The sequence below is a fragment of the Echiichthys vipera genome (assembly GCF_963691815.1).
Source record: "Echiichthys vipera genome assembly, chromosome: 1".
Lineage (NCBI taxonomy): Eukaryota > Metazoa > Chordata > Actinopteri > Perciformes > Trachinidae > Echiichthys > Echiichthys vipera.
In genome coordinates this window covers 6274416-6291771 of record NC_139826.1, presented here as the reverse complement: position 1 = coordinate 6291771, position 17356 = coordinate 6274416, and the positions used below count along the sequence as shown (strand labels likewise).

Sequence of the window (17356 nt, the reverse complement as noted above, 5' to 3'; positions counted from 1 at the left end):
GTCTGGAATACTGTGCTTAGTCTACCCCCTCCACGACCTCACCCTGGATAATACACACAAACATGTTCATGTCTATCTATACAAAGTACTGTATATATGTATATTCAGCTCCTCTGGCAAGCCTCCTCTCTCCTCAAGATGCATTTAAGGAATCAAGACTTCCTTTACGATGGAGCGATTTCCGGGTCACAGGCAGGAGGATGGAGAAGAGAGGAGGCACAAAATATACAACTGAGCAGAGCCCTTTGTGTCTGCTGTTGAGCAGATGCGTTATGTTGTACTTGGGTATCACGAGGAGGCCTTACATTTAATATGGAACAGCTGCACCTGTTTCGACAGTCAGGCTGTACTTGTTTAGTCTGAATATTGTCAAGGATCTTCTCAGTTTAGGTTCAGTCCCTTTGGTAACCTGTGTGCTGTCAGTCACTCAATGATGGCAGTAACTGCTCGTAAAGCTCTGTCATGTTCATTTCCTGGAAGGCTGCAGTCAGCTCTGGTAATGACTCATAGTTCTTCACCACAAAACCCTGGAGACTGATAGGAAGACATGCAGAGGAACACAGAGAAAAATGACAGTATGTAAGAGCTGCAGTAACACTGCTGTGTGATCCAGTACTGCCCTTATTCCTTTTGTTTGCTGTATCAGAGTAAAATGTCTGTGATTCATACCCATATCCACAGGAGGAAGACAAAGGGCTTTCAGTGAGAACCTTCATCATCCTCTCTTTGCATTTCTTGCCTGAAGAATCCACATCCACCTTCACCCTTTTCAAAAGGCGACAAAACTCCTGAGGAGACATGATGGCGGTCAAAACAGTCAGAATAGACTCCATAGGGAGACATTTGGGACTCCTGCTGTCCCAATACAAACTACCACACTACAGTATTTAGTAAGCCAGAAAAAGAAGTATTACAAATACAGTATGCCAAAAATACCATGATGTCCTACTACATCCAGTCAGATAATTGGCAGTCTTTCTGGGGAAAACCTGGTCTTATTAGGAGAGATGGTATTCATCCTACTTTGGAGGGTGCTGCTCTCATATCTAAGAACCTGGACGCAGTTGTTAGCGGTCTAAAACCATGACAACCCAGTGTTGGGATCAGGAAGCAGAGTCGCAGTTTAATACACCTCTCTGCGCTGCCCTTATCGCAGGTGCCCAGGAAGCAGAGTGGCAGTCTTACACACCTCTCTGCGCTCCCTGTGGAGCATTTTCCAGCTCAGTTTAGTATACAAACACTGTCTGCCCCACGATCATTTAAATTAAACAGATCAAAAATGAACAGAAGAGGAGCTATAAAGAAAAACTTGATACAAATCAACGCAAAATCTGCGACAATGCAACAATATCAGAAAATAAAATGTGGACTTTTAAACATTAGATCTCTCTCATCTAAAGCTGTATTAGTAAACGATCTGATATCAGACAACCATATTGATTTACTCTGTCTGACCGAAACCTGGCTGCGTCCCGAAGAATATGTTAGCCTAAATGAATCCACTCCTCCCAGTCATATTAATACTCATATTTCTCGAGGCAGTGGTCGAGGAGGAGGCGTTGCAGCTATTTATAATTCAGGCCTATTAATAAACCCTAAACCTAAACTAAATTATAATTCATTTGAAAGTCTTGTTCTTAGTCTTTCACATTCAACCTGGAAAACTGTGCAGTCAATTATATTTGTTATAGTGTACCGTGCTCCCGGTCCCTACTCTGAATTTCTGTCCGAATTCTCAGAGTTTCTGTCAAATTTAGTCCTTAAATCCGACAAAGTAATAATTGTAGGTGATTTTAATATTCATGTGGACAGCGATAATAATAGTCTCAGTATCGCGTTTATCTCTCTATTAGATTCGATTGGTTTTAGTCAGAGTATACATAGACCTACTCACTGTTTTAATCACACCCTCGACCTTGTTTTGGTTTATGGTGTGGAAATTGATGACTTAATAGTCTTTCCACAGAATCCTATTTTATCGGACCATTATTTAATAACTTTTGAATTCATATTACAGGACTACTCACCACTGGGTAAAAGTGTCTACACCAGATGTTTATCTGATAGTGCTATAACTAAATTTAAGGAAGCGATTCCATCTTCATTTACTTTAATGCCTCATCCTAATATTCAAGACTCCTGCACTAACGTTAGTTTCTCTGAAATTGATCACCTTGTTTAAAGGTTTGCAGGCTCTCTAAGAACAACACTTGACTCTGTTGCTCCTTTAAAAAAGAAGATAATAAAACAGAGGAAGTTAGCTCCGTGGTATAACTCACAAACCCGTGAATTAAAACAAATATCGCGAAAGTTGGAAAGTAAATGGCGCTCTACTAAACTGGAGGAATCTCACTTAGTTTGGCAAGAAAGTCTTAAAACCTATAGGAAAGACCTCCGTAATGCCAGAGCAGCCTATTACTCATCTTTAATAGAGGAGAATAAGAACAATCCTAGATTTCTTTTTAGCACTGTAGCCAGGCTGACAGAGAGCCACAGCTCTATTGAGCCATGTATTCCTATAACCCTCAGTAGTAACGACTTCATGACCTTCTTTAATGACAAAATTATAACTATATAAGACTAAATCAACTCGCTTGGCACTATTTGTTCATCAAACCCAGGAACCTTACAAACTGTACGACCTGAAATATTCTTGGACTGCTTTTCTACAGTCGACCTTAACAAATTAAACTCTACTATTTCAGCATCAAAACCTTCTACTTGTCTTCTAGACTCTATTCCAACTAGGTTACTTAAAGAAGTGTTACCTTTAATTAGCACTCCTGTATTAGATATGATTAACATATCTTTGTCAGCAGGTTATGTACCACAGTCTTTTAAAGTAGCTGTAATTAAACCTCTTCTTAAAAAGCCCAGTCTTGATCCTGAGGTACTAGCCAACTATAGACCTATATCTAACCTTCCTTTTCTCTCTAAGATCCTCGAGAAATTAGTTGCCAATCAGTTGTGTGACTTTTTACATAATAATGAGTTATTTGAGGATTTCCAGTCAGGATTTAGAGCAAATCATAGCACTGAGACAGCACTGGTGAAAATTACTAACGACCTTCTAATAGCTTCAGACAAAGGACTTGTCTCTGTACTTGTCTTACTAGATCTTAGTGCTGCCTTCGACACTATTGACCATCACATCCTGCTACACAGACTAGAGCATCTGATCGGCATTAAAGGAACCGCACTGAGCTGGTTTAAGTCATATTTATCAGATAGATCTCAGTTTGTACATGTTAATGACAAATCCTCCATGCACACTAAAGTTAGTCACGGAGTCCCACAGGGTTCTGTCCTTGGACCGATTCTTTTCACCTTATATATGCTTCCCTTAGGAATTATTATAAGGAAGCACTCCATAAATTTTCATTGTTATGCTGATGATACACAATTATATTTGTCGATCAAACCAGAAGAAACCCATCAGTTAGATAAACTTCAAATGTGCATTAAGGAAATAAAAAGCTGGATGACCTGCAATTTCCTGATGTTAAACTCAGATAAAACTGAAATTATTGTACTTGGCCCCAAAGGCCTCCGAAATTCAATAGCTAAAGATATTGTTACTCTGGATGATGTAGTGTTGTCCTCCAGCACCACAGTAAGGAATCTGGGTGTTATTTTTGATCAGGATATGTCCTTCGATTCTCACATAAAACTAACAACAAGGACTGCATATTTTCACCTGCGTAATATTGCAAAAATTAGGAACATTGTGTCTCAGAAAGATGCAGAGAAACTTGTTCATGCATTTGTTACTTCTAGGGTGGACTATTGCAATTCCTTATTATCAGGCTGCTCCAATAAGTCTGTTAAGAGTCTCCAGTTGGTCCAAAATGCTGCAGCTCGTGTACTAACTAAAACAAATAGAAGAGAACATATTTCTCCTGTATTAGCTTCTCTGCACTGGCTACCTGTAAAATCTAGAATACAATTTAAAATCCTTCTCCTTACGTACAAAGCTCTTATTGGTCAGGCTCCGTCGTATCTTAAAGAGCTCATAGTACCGTATCACCCAACTAGATCTCTGCGCTCTGAGAATGCAGGGATACTCGTCGTTCCTAGAGTCTCCAAAAGTAGAATGGGAGGCAGAGCCTTCAGCTACCAAGCTCCTCTCCTGTGGAACAAACTCCCAAATGTTATTCGGGAGGCAGACACTGTCCTCTTATTTAAAAGTAAACTTAAAACTTTCCTTTTTGATAAAGCTTACAGCTAGGGCTTACGATAAGACTTTATTCTGCTTAATGATGCTGCTATAGGCCTAGTCTGCCGGGGGATAATACTTTTCCTGATACTCTGAGCTTCTCTCCTCTCTGTCTGAATCATTCATGTCCCATCAATGCATGTTACTGATTCAGCTTCTTCCCCGGAGCTGTTTGTGCTTTGTCGTCTCGCAGGTCTCTGCTGATCGTGGTGGTGCTTGCTGCCGTGGTCCTACATGACGCTTCCTGCTGCTATTGTCACTGTTACTCATATATACTATCACTAGTTTAATAAACTATAAAATTTGTAGCTGTATCGTAGCTGCTATTGCCACTACTCATCATTGATCGTGTTTGCCACCATAATTATTATCATTTTCATATTCTGTCACCTTAGCTGTGCTTGTTTCTACTATTCTGTTGTATTAACTGCCTTAACATATACGTCATATTCACATTACTATAAATATTATAGTTACTGTTTGCTCTGTTTCGGCTTTGCTTGCATCTCTGGAAGTGTGTCTGTCTGTCTCTCCCTGTCCATCTGTGTGTCTTTTCTCTCTTTCTCTCTCCTTTTCTTCCTCCCCAACCGGTCAAGACAGATGGCCGTCCTCCACAGAGCTGGGTCTGTCTGACGTTCCTGCCTGTAATAGGGAAGGTTTTCGTTGCCACTGTACTCTACAGAGGAATTGTTGGGTCTATGTAAATCATAAATAAGTCATTGAGTGTGGTCTTTACCTACTCTGTAAAGTGTCCTGAGATAACTTTTGTTATGATTTGACACTATAAATAAAATTGAATTGAATTGAATTGAATTGAATTAGATGATGCAGAATGCAAGCCAGCTTTTCTGACCCACAATCCTTTGCACAGAATACAGTATGTGACAAGAGGGTCAAAGTTCAAGACAAAATGTTAGTGAGAAGTGGTATATCCCACTTGTATTCATACTTGTAAAGGGAGATGCAGAACATGCTTAAAGAAAAGGTATGTGTATGTACATACAAAAATGATGTGATTTGGAAGTCAGCCATAATCAATTTATAATAACATCATATGACTTCCTCCTTTGCGCTTGACAGAAGAATCATAATCCCTATGACCACTTGAGAGCGCTGTCACTTGAATGTAAACAGATGTTGTTTTGAGGCAAACTACTGATGCTCTTGCTTTTCTACGGAAGCCAGTGAGGACTTGTTAACAGCATACTGAACCCTTTAGCCTCAGCACTGTATATCTTAGATCAGAGCTGCAATTATTAGTCAGTCAACATAAAATTAATCTGTAACTATTTTGATGATCAATTTATCATTTAATTCATTTAATTAAAAAAAAAAAATCCAAACCTTATCTTGTTTAAGCTTCTCTAAGCATCACAGTTAAAAAGGCTCAACTTCGCCTTTACTCCCCAAGGACACTAACCTAACCGTGAAGCTGCCTGTGCCCTTGTACCACAGCTCTGCATACTATATTACAGTATAGTATACCAGCTGTTCAGCAGCAGACAGAAGAGCTCTCTAGAACCCAGCCCAGAGAATAATTGTGCCCTGACTGAAAAACATCTTCAGATCACGCTGCCTCCACAGAACCAGTAGCATTCACCTCCATCTACCTCCACTCCTGTCCTCAAAGCTGTGAACTACTGGTTTGATGCACAATTCCACTTATTCTGTTCACTCTGTTTATAATGTTACTGGTCTGTTGCAGTACGCCACTTATTTATTCTGTTTAAATGTTACTCCGGTCTGTTGCACTCCTCCACTTATTTATTCTGTTATTATGTTCACACCGGACTTATTCTGTTACTATGTTCTTACTGGTCTACTTGATTCTAACACTAACATTAACATCCTGACACTTATTCTACCTGTACTAACACACTAACATCCTGACACTTATTCTACCTGTACTAACACACTAACATCCTGACACTTATTCTAACCTGTACTAACACACTAACATCCTGACACTTATTCTACCTGTACTAACACACTAACATCCTGACACTTATTCTACCTGTACTAACACATTAACATCCTGACACTTATTCTACCTGTACTAACACACTAACATCCTGACACTTATTCTAACCTGTACTAACACACTAACATCCTGACACTTATTCTAACCTGTACTAACACACTAACATCCTGACACTTATTCTACCTGTACTAACACACTAACATCCTGACACTTATTCTACCTGTACTAACACACTAACATCCTGACACTTATTCTAACCTGTACTAACACACTAACATCCTGACACTTATTCTAACCTGTACTAACACACTAACATCCTGACACTTATTCTACCTGTAATAACACACTAACATCCTGACACTTATTCTAACCTGTACTAACACACTAACATCCTGACACTTATTCTACCTGTACTAACACACTAACATCCTGACACTTATTCTACCTGTACTAACACACTAACATCCTGACACTTATTCTACCTGTACTAACACACTAACATCCTGACACTTACTCTACCTGTACTAACACACTAACATCCTGACACTTATTCTAACCTGTAATAACACACTAACATCCTGACACTTATTCTACCTGTACTAACACACTAACCTCCTGACACTTATTCTACCTGTACTAACACACTAACATCCTGACACTTATTCTAACCTGTACTAACACACTAACATCCTGACACTTATTCTAACCTGTACTAACACACTAACATCCTGACACTTATTCTACCTGTACTAACACACTAACCTCCTGACACTTATTCTACCTGTACTAACACACTTACATCCTGACACTTATTCTACCTGTACTAACACACTAACATCCTGACACTTATTCTACCCTGTACTAACACACTAACATCCTGACACTTATTCTACCTGTACTAACACACTAACCTCCTGACACTTATTCTACCTGTACTAACACACTAACATCCTGACACTTATTCTACCTGTACTAACACACTAACATCCTGACACTTATTCTACCTGTACTAACACACTAACATCCTGACACTTATTCTAACCTGTACTAACACACTAACATCCTGACACTTATTCTACCTGTACTAACACACTAACATCCTGACACTTATTCTAACCTGTACTAACACACTAACATCCTGACACTTACTCTTCTCTTACACTTTATTCTTGTGTTAGGTTAAAATGTTTTTGTATAGTTGCACTGTTGTTATTTGCTGCTCTGTCTGCCCTGAATTGCCCCCCGGGGACAAATAAAGTTTTTTGAATTGAATTGAATCACCATGCCTTCTCTCTGCTGCCATCTGGAGGACGCTACAGCGCATTAAAGTCCCTTCGACCCCCACCTTCACCAACACTCCACACCACTAACTGTCAATGAGGAAATGTGCAAAACTATTAACATGCAGTAATATATTTATATGGTGTAATTAAAGTTGGCACAATATACAAAATAGTTTTATTTTTATTACTTGTTCTCCATCTTTCTAATAGAAATACATTATTATCATTCGATACTGCAGATGTTGCCCTGTTCATACTGAGGAAAAGTGCACTGGTCTTCAAGTTTATAGGAAATGTCTTCATTCTGGTGTGAGCCAGAGGATACTAATGGACCATACAATGTTGCTAGAATTTCCAAATTTTCATACAATATAATGGGGGAGGGGGGGTTAGCGGTTAGCACTGTCGCCTCACAGTGAGAAGGTCCCTGGTTCAAATCCTGGCAGGGGCCTTTCTGTGTGGAGTTTGCATGGGTTTTCTCCGGGTACTCCGGTTTCCTCCCACAATCCAAAAGACATGCAGGTGTTAGGTTAATTGATGACTCTGAAATTGCGCATAGGTGTGAATGGTTGTCTGTCTCTGTTCGTGCCCTGCGATAGACTGGCGTCCCTGTCCAGGGTGTATTTATAGGAAATGTCTTCATTCTGGTGTGAGCCAGAGGGTACTAATGGACCGTACAATCATGGACATTATTGTATGAATTTACCTTGGTAATAATGCGGTAAAGATGTGATCATGTAATAGTGATACACATCATTTAAGATCAGTGTCAGAAGGGGGGGGGGGCAAAAAGGCCCCAAGAAATCTCAGAATGCCCCTGAAACACATGGTTTTTAAGATTTTAAAGTTTAAGCCAAAGAATAGTGTCTGTAAGACTGTGTGTGATGGAGTGCTGAAACATGTGGGTTGGTACCTTGATGTTGGGCCTGGCTCCCAGCAGAATAACCAGTATTTTTCGTCCCAGTAATAACCTCCCAGTGAGCTGCAGCTGCTGGGTCCAGCGCTCCAGCAGACTGATGTAACGATTACGGGATCGAATGTGGTCTAACGACAGCACAGCCATCCACTGCTCCTCTTTCTCTGTCACCTCCTGCTCACCACCTTTGCAGTTCTCTGTCAACTCCACACACTATTTGTAACACAGATCAAGTATTATTTGAGGAGCATTCATTTAATATAAAATTTTGTTTGATTATATGCTAAATCCATAGTTACAGTTCATTGGGCAGTCAGTAAAGCCTGGTTTCCACCATGCAGTCTGGTTAAGTTCAGTTAAGTTTGTTACACATAAGAGCAGTTCATTTTGAGTTTCCAAACAAAAGTTGTGGATGGCACCAATAGAAGTGCTTCATTACGCCTCTGTTAAGTTACCTAGCGCGCTGATCCAAACTAAAAGATGGAGCGAGAAACACTGCAGTCTGTTGATTGCTGCTAATGTTCCTCTGCATCGTCTGTGAGGAGGAAATACAGCGAGAGCTGGATGGAGCAGTGACAAATTCAAATATTTCTCCTCACGTTTCTCAGTGCATGGCTGTCGACTGCTCTTATCATCCACTAACGGTGCATTTAAGAGCACCATCTGCGGTTGAAATGCAATATAGATGTAGTGTTTAGGTACATGTTCCTGTGGGTTACGTATGATTCTCAAGGTACTACACCACAAGTGTTTGATGGAAACGCGGCTTAAGTTAATTTACCTGCAACCACTCCACCAGCTGATGAACCATCGGTTCTGGAGGTAAAGCTGCAGCTTGATCCAGCAGCTTCTGTCTGATGTTGTGACACTGAGTTCTAGAAAGACCAGTGGAAGAGACAGAGATGGCGGGGGGACATGACGGGTAGCGGGGGTGCAGATGGAACAACAGTCTCACGTCCAGCCCTCTTTCTCCTCCAACTGTGCTGTTGATTTGGACCATGAGCCCATCCTGACCTAGTGGGCAAACGGAGTGATGATGATGATGATTTCTTTAGTCGATCAATCCTTTTTTTAAGGCTGTTTTTCATTCTGAATTACTTATTTCCAAGGAACTTATGAGCATGAATCTTTGTGGAGGAACTCACTTTTACAGATATAATCGATAAACGATTTAATCGACAATTTATTGAGCAGAAAAAACAATAACGTGCACAGCGTTATTGTTACGTGTATGACTCAGTTTTAAGTTGGTCAGAAACAAATGACAGAATCAGATAGCGATGAATTGTGTGTTTGTTTTTGATAGCATGCATTTATCATTGAAAGCGCCACCCCTCTGTATCCGGGTGGGCAGCTTAGGAGCATAGGAGCCTATAGGTAACTGTAAACTTGACAGCTGGCCGTATAAGCACTGAAGCTTCAAAATATCACTTTCGCCTGTGTTGATGCCAAAAGTTTCAGGTTGTATGTTGACATGGTCAGCCTAACTTGTACAGATACGACAGTGTTTGCAGCGACATGTTAGCTAGAGTCCGCTCACCGGACTGCTGGATGAGCTGGAACTCTCCTTCTCCGCAGTAAATGGACGATAACACGGAAGCTTCCTCTAAAGCTGCTTCAGACATTATTCACGAGTCAACATCATGTCGTTAGCTTCTCCACAGGGCCGTCACACAGGCGACAGGTTATGAAAACAGAGTGTTATTCACTGTGATAGTTCAATCGATTTCAATGGATTCAGTGGATATGATGTTGCTGCACATGTCCGCACCACTTTGTCGTCCGGGTAGCCTCGCATACCCCCTTCATCAGTTCCCTGCTACAATTCTCTCTCTCTCTCTCTCTCTCTCTCTCTCTCTCTCTCTCTCTCTCTCTCTCTCTCTCTCTCTCTCTCTCTCCTCCTCTCTCTACTCTCTCTCTCTCTCCTCTCTCTCTCTCTCATCTCTCTCTCCTCTCTCTCTCTCTCTCTCTCTCTCTCTCTCTCTCTCTCTCTCTCTCTCTCTCTCTCTCTCTCTCGCGCTTCCTTTCACAGCTTTATTTGACCCTGATGTCATGTCAAAATGTCATGATGTGGAAACATTGGTCAGTATTTGATGATCAGTGCTCCTCTGTATTAGATGTGGTTCTGTAAAATCTTCACCTTGGATTTATGAGCCCATCCGCAGTTTTAAGCAGAAATGTAGAAAGTCAGCACACCACCTGCTTCATCATGGAGAACTTTTTATCTGTTTAAGCGAAATGATGATTGCCAACCTGATCTCATCTAGTGATTTTTCGAACACTGACTGAACTCCTTTTCCCCTGTGTCAGTAGATCTTTAAATTGTTGATTTGCAGTAGATCACTAAAGTGTTGAATAAAATTAAGCCTTCTTTTGCCCCCCTTGAGGTTGTTTCCTCATCCTTGCTCTTATTTATTATTTAAATATGCTATAGTTCAAGCCTTGCTGAAAAAGCCAAATTTAGACCCCACCCTCCCAATAAATTATAGGCCTACTCTATATCCCACACTGGAACACGTTGTTGCCACATAACTTACAGTTGTATTAGAAACACATAACATTCAACAGAAACCACTCTTCTTAAGGTTACTAATGGCATAATGATGGCCGCAGATGACGGGAATTGGTCATTACTGGTGCTACTTGATCTCGGCTCTGCTTTTCCTGTTTCCTCTTGCCCGTAGGAGTTTTTCAGTCTCAGCAGAACAGCTCATGCCTGCCCCTTTACTTCTCCTGATGAAAAAACAAATTGTCCATTTTTAATGAATGTTTCATCAAGCTTAGGTTCACTGAGAACTGCCTGCTGTTAAATGCTAACAAGACCGAAGCTCTTTTTATTTCTCCTGATGATCAAATGTGATCATTAAACAACATATTTGGTGTTTGTGTTGAGCATAAAATACAAAATTTAGGTGTCATCCTTGACCAATCAATGTCTTTAGATAAGCCTTGTGCGCTCATGATTTTACCAGCTGAGGACATTGCCAAATAAAGATCCTTCAGCCACTTTACATTTAAATGTTATTTTTAAATGTAGTGTATGTGTGGAGTCTTAGGTCTTAGCATATGTGTATGATATTTATTATTATATGATATGAATTTATATTTTTAACTGTAATGTATGTATATGTTGTATTCTGTGCTGACCTGTCCCCAGGGACTGCAGATCTGGTATGAAGCAAATTTTCTCTGTGAGATCAATGTTATTTTTGTACATGGTCCCTTATAACTAAACTAAACTGTAGTTTATCTAAACTAAACTAAACAAAGATCGCATATCACTCCAATTTTATCCTCCTCTGCATTGATTTCCAAACTAATTCTGCATCCACTTTAAAATACTAGTGTTAACTTTTAGATCTTTGAATGGTCAACCCCCTCAATATATTACTCACCTTCCCCTCCCTTACGCACCAAATCAGGCTCTTGAAGAGTCCGATCATGATCTACTCACAGTCCCTCCAACCCGTAATAATTCCAGAGGTGACTTTGCCTTGAAACTGTTGCACCGGTTTTATGGAACACCATCCATTTATCCCTGCAGATCCCTGACACCTGTGACACCTTTATGAAGCAGGTGAAAACGTTTTTAATCAGACAGGCTTTCCGCTAACCTGTCAGAGTAACTGCTCTACTTTTACCAACTGTATTATATTTTGTTTCCTCTTTTTACCTATGTTGTCTCCCTGTTCTCATAATCTGTTCTTATTGTAACTGTTGTCACTATGAATTAAATGTATGCACACCACTTTGTGATTTCTATCTATGAAAGGTGCTTTATAAATGAATGTCCCTTACTTACTTCTCTCTTCTGATGTAGAAAACAGAAATATACTGTAGGTCTAAAGGAGTTGCTTTGCTTTAAAGGGGAACTGTTATTTGTTTTTCTTAAATAGGCTAATCCTTTTACTCTAATCTCAAAAAACATAAACTTACAAGCAACACATAGGTTAGATTTATGCTGTATTGATTGTATTTAAAAAAAAAAATACCCTAAATCATTCAAAATTGAACAAATGTATTTTCAGACTACACATTTTTGGGGCGGCACAGTGGTGTGGTGTGGTGGTAAGCACTGTCGCCTCACAGCAAGAGGGTCCCTGGTTTGAATCGGGCTGGGGCCCGTCTGTGTGGAGTTTGCATGTTCTCCCGTGTCTGTGTGGGTTTTCTCTGGGTTCTCTGGCTTCCTACCAAAGACATGCATGTTTTAGGTTCATTTATGACTCTAAATTGCCCGTAGATGTGAATGGTTGTCTGTCTCTGTTCTTCTCTATGTGCCCTGTGATAGACTGGTGTCCTGTCCAGGGTGGACCCCGCCTCACAGCCAGCTCCAGCCCCCTACAACCCCGATAGGGACAAGCGGTTGCAGCCCAACACTGACTGAGACCCTTAAAATGCTGATTTACTAATATATCAGTTAAGTAAACACTGATCGCTGTTAAGGACAAATAAACAAGAAAGGTTCCATGTGCGAGCTTTTGAATTAAATGGCGAGCCTCTATGAAGTTTTGATTTATGGTGGCATGGTATGAGTTGCATACAGGGAAAAAATAAAATCACTTTTGTGTGTGTGTCCTAATCCTGACATTGGATCTGCACCCCTGGTCATAGAGACTGTGAGTATTTATAATTTTTTCTCGAATGCCTCAGGTGTTGCCCTATGGTCCCTTGCCTGATCCAGGTCTGGTGTGCAGCTGGTGAGCTCAGTGAGGTGACTTTTGAAAAAAGTTGTGCTGAGGTCATTATCCAAATGCCAGATTCTGACATCAGACCCAGCAGGGACATTATCATCCCTGCCTTCACCGTGGCGGCTGACTCCACTGAGTGGGTTGACATTGCTATGTGTTCCCCTGACAGACGCGTGTTGAATCAACAGAGCTGTGTGGGCCATGGCTTCCTGTCATGATGAAGCAATAATCAGCTGGTCATCTATGTAGGTCAGGCTCCTCCTCCCCTTCTCCCTGAGAGGATTCAAATGTACCATTAGGAGTCCATCTCACCAGGAAGAGGCTCTTTGAACGCAGTGTCTGTGACGTGACTGTAATTTTGTGTGACAGAGAGCAAAGGCTGAAAGCCAGTAATCTGGGGTTGAGTGTGCATCTCTCACATCTCTGATATTACTGGTAAACCCGGAAGTGACCGGGAAGTCAAGGCAGCCACTAACAGTGGTAATATAGGAAAAGAAGGAAGCTCCTCTCCTCCACTTCCTCTCTCTGGTATGGTAGAAACATGAACCGGAGTTTGAACACACTTTGTCGATAAAGCCACCCTGCCATCTTGGGCTGGGACAGGGTTTTTTCACGCAGAGAGGGAAGGCAGTGTTTACTTCTCCAATGGGACGTGACGTGGAGGATTGAGCTCATGAAGTGGAGGCTGAGGAGGAGCGGGCTTCGGGCACTGCCTTCCCCTCACCTGCCTCACCTGATATGGGGAGTGAAAAAGCCAGTTTGTGTATACGTTACAGGAGCTCATGCATGAGACGAAAGGTTTCACTGGACAGGCACCCCTCTCTCACCCGGGGTGGCTTGTGGTCACAGTGGTTCTCCCTGGAGCTCCGGTGATACTGTCGCTGCTGTCATCATAGGGGCTGCTGGGGCCGTTGATGGGAGCCCGTCTGCTCAGGCGCCTGCCTCACTGTCTCCAGACAATCAATCCTCAGCTCGATGTCCAGGCCAAAGAGGGAGTTGGTGGAGAAGTTTTTGAGGTCCAGCTACTAAGTGCCTGTGCCCCTTCTGAATGGCCGCTGTCACTGGTGCGACCTCGACCTGCGACATCCAGAGGAAGGCATTCATTGTTGTCTGTCTGACCGACACAATCTCCTTATCTGCCAGCTCCATCTGCTTATGAATGAGGTGGTCCATGTGGCAAGCCAGATACAGCACCTGAGCTGCACCAGTGTAGTAGCAATCAAACATAGCTATCATCATGTCTTTTTTTTGGACGCAAGCGGCATCCGACCACCCAGACAAAGAGAAGCAGACACAAGGAGACTGACCTGGACTGATCCCTCAGTGGATGAAACGTCTTTGTATACTGGCAACCAATGTGGGCCATAGGTGACTGCAGGTTTGACCTACTAATGCTTGGCATAGTGTAAAATGGCTTGAGGTGCAAACCTTAAATACCAATTTATGTGTCGAAAAATGCTTCTGCAAGGTGTTGACATGTTTATATTTTATTTATATTTATTTATGTGTGTGATTGCTTCCTCCTGATTGGGAGGTGAGTGCTGAGGCGGCATTCATCAATAGCGAAGCCATGAGGGCAACGCCTACAAAATAAAACATAGTGTTGTGTGTTTGCGCCATAGAAATAGAATGAGAATAAAACAGACATTGAACTGCTTGCTGTGGCCGACTAGTTAATGAGGAAATGGCAATTGTTCTTAATTGTTATGATGACATCACATGTCAGTGGGGCCGCAAAGTGTTTCACACTCACTAGTTTGAGAACTTAATTTAGGCCCATCATTTAAAGTCGTAGTCTGCAACATTTGTTTGATCATATTCACTGAATCCGACACTCTGCTCCGAAAGAACAACATAAATCATCCGGTTTTTAGAAAAAAAACATGCCTCTGCATACACCTGGAGATTGTTGTTGAAAATCCACCGCGCCCGTATCATCCTGTCCACTCAGCACAGTTCACAGTTTGTGCACGCTACAGATTTCCCCTCCCCCTTACGCATGTTACAATATCACAGGCACACGCCTCAAGCTAGGCATACTCTAAATGACGTTAGCTTTTGCTATCTATGAGTAAGTTAGCCAGCCTACCTCCATGTAGCGTGTACATGTTTTTTGATTAGAGAAGACACAGGCGCGTTCACAGGAATCTGGTGCACGTGCACTGACGAGCACTCAATGGGTGGTAGAGGGGGAGGGGCGTGAGAGTTGTAAACATTCAAAATTTGGTCAACTCAATATGCCATACTTTTCGACTGCAGCCTTAATAAGTTGAATTTGGTGACTTAGCGATTAAAAAATGAAGCAATTAAATATATTTTATTGCAAGTTGTTTTATTCTGAAGTTCATGCAGAAGTTAGCCTGCTCTGTTGATTTGAATGGGAATGTCAATTTTAATGTCATTCTGTTTCTGTGGTGTGTGTATAAACCGATTGCTCTCTATTTACTTTAATTTGTGTGTCTGTGGGTCGCAGCCGATGTGCAGACTATATTGTCTCTACATGTCTGTGTTGGCTGCCTTGGTTGATCCTTTATTCTAAAGTGGCAGGTTATAGTTTATTTATCGTATGTCTATGTATGTATTATGCTTGCTGAATCTTTTTTTATTCATGAATTGGAACTGATTGTAACACTGATAGATAGATAGATGTAACTAATGGCTTTATTACTAGTTATTAAATAATGTATTTATGTTTTATACACAAGTTATAAGCCATTGATAAGAAGAATGATAAATGGACTGGACTTGTACTTATATAGTGCCTTTCTAGAATGTTTTGTCACATTCACTCATTCACACAGACATTCACACTGATGGCAGTGGACATCTACAGACCATCTAATCTAACCATTCACACCACATCCACACACCATGCACAGCACACTGAGCAATTTGGGGTTCAGTGTCTTGTCCAAGGACACTTCGACATGTGGACTGGAGGAGCCGGTATCAAACCACTGAGCCATCGAATGGAGGGTGACCCACTCTTTCACTGAGCCACAGTCACCTATGTGTATGTATGTATGTATTACGTTTGCTGAATCTTTTTTTAATTCATGAATTGTAACTGATTGTAACACTGATTGTAACTAATGTCTTTATTACAAGTTCTTAAATAATGTATTCACATTTTATACACAAGTTGTAAGCCATTGATAAGAAGAACTGGGCTGTTGGATACCTTTGACTGAATGGATCATGTGACTACTTCTGGATGAAAATATGTTCACTGACAACTTAATTAATGGCATTTGTAATGGATTAGCATCATTTATACATTTACCAATATAAATAATTAACACATCATGACCCAAAGAATGAGGTCGTGGGTACAAGCGGCCGAAATGGGTTTTCTCAGGAGGGTGGCTGGAGTCTCCCTTAGAGAGAGGGGGAGAAGTTCAGCCATCCGTGAGGAACTCAGAGTAGAGCTGCTGCTCCTTTGCGTTGAAAGGAGCCAGTTGAGGTGGTTCAGGATCATCTGGTAAGGATGAACCCTGGGCGCCTCCCTAGGGAGGTGTTCCAAGCACGTCCAGCTGGGAGGAGGCCTCGGGGAAGACCCAGGACCAGGTGGAGAGATTAGATCTCCACCTCGGGATCCCCCAGTTAGAGCTAGTTAATGTGGCCCGGGAAAGGGAAGTTTGGGGTCCCCTGCTAAAGCTGCTGCCCCCAAGACCTGATCCCAGATAAGCGGTTGAAGATGAGATGAGATGAGATAATAAACAAACATACAGGGGGGTTTCACAACAATACACCCTATTTTGTTTCATTATCTATTAAACAGGAGTGAATGATTTTACTAGCCACTGATAAAGCATCACTCACAGCTCTTTATGACGTATCAGAAAGTGTTGCCATCACTTTACTTGTTTTTTTATACGCAATAAAAGTTTGGGTTTGTCTCTATTGCCAGATTTAAACATCTCTAACCAACAGCCACACCCACCAGGAAGTGTTGAGTGTAGTAACATGAGAGGCCACTGTAATGTTCATCATCCAGCAGATCCTGACTCAGGCGTACAAACAGGCTAAAAAATCAGTATAAAAGCATCTATTCAAATACCAACCCTGAGAAACAGCCCCTTCAAAAGTTTGGTCAACCACGGAAAAGTTTTCTCCAGAGTGCGTGTTTGATGAGAGGGCTGCTTTCTATGAACCTCAGAGGATGCTGCGGCCGTGTGGAGCCCGTCTTTGTCCGCAATGCAACAGCTCGACGCAACGCACGTCGGCCAAACCAAACTCTCGGCAATGTCTCGGGTGCTGAGTTTGAACCCT

General features: G+C 41.5%; 1 protein-coding gene across 1 annotated transcript; it reads right to left on the bottom strand.

Annotated features, from left to right (window-relative positions):
• Positions 1–250: 250 nt before the first annotated feature.
• On the bottom strand, positions 251–10114 carry rwdd3 (RWD domain containing 3). Its single transcript, XM_083910961.1, has 5 exons — positions 9937–10114; positions 9178–9410; positions 8394–8609; positions 670–788; positions 251–534 (listed from the first exon to the last, which is right to left on the bottom strand). The coding sequence occupies exons 1-5, from the start codon at positions 10019–10021 to the stop codon at positions 420–422; spliced, it is 768 nt and encodes a 255-aa protein (XP_083767087.1). The 5' UTR covers positions 10022–10114; the 3' UTR covers positions 251–419.
• Between the last annotated feature and the right edge of the window lie 7242 nt (positions 10115–17356).

Bases quoted from the DNA above. Each gene is read 5' to 3' on its own strand.
- rwdd3 (XM_083910961.1), bottom strand. From the start codon at position 10,021: ATGTCTGAAGCAGCTTTAGAGGAAGCTTCCGTGTTATCGTCCATTTAC. The intron at 9,411-9,936 runs GTGAGCGGACTC...TTTGCCCACTAG, and splicing joins CCAGCTCATCCAGCAGTCCG to GTCAGGATGGGCTCATGGTC. The intron at 789-8,393 runs GTACCAACCCAC...ATGTCTCCTCAG, and splicing joins GAGCCAGGCCCAACATCAAG to GAGTTTTGTCGCCTTTTGAA.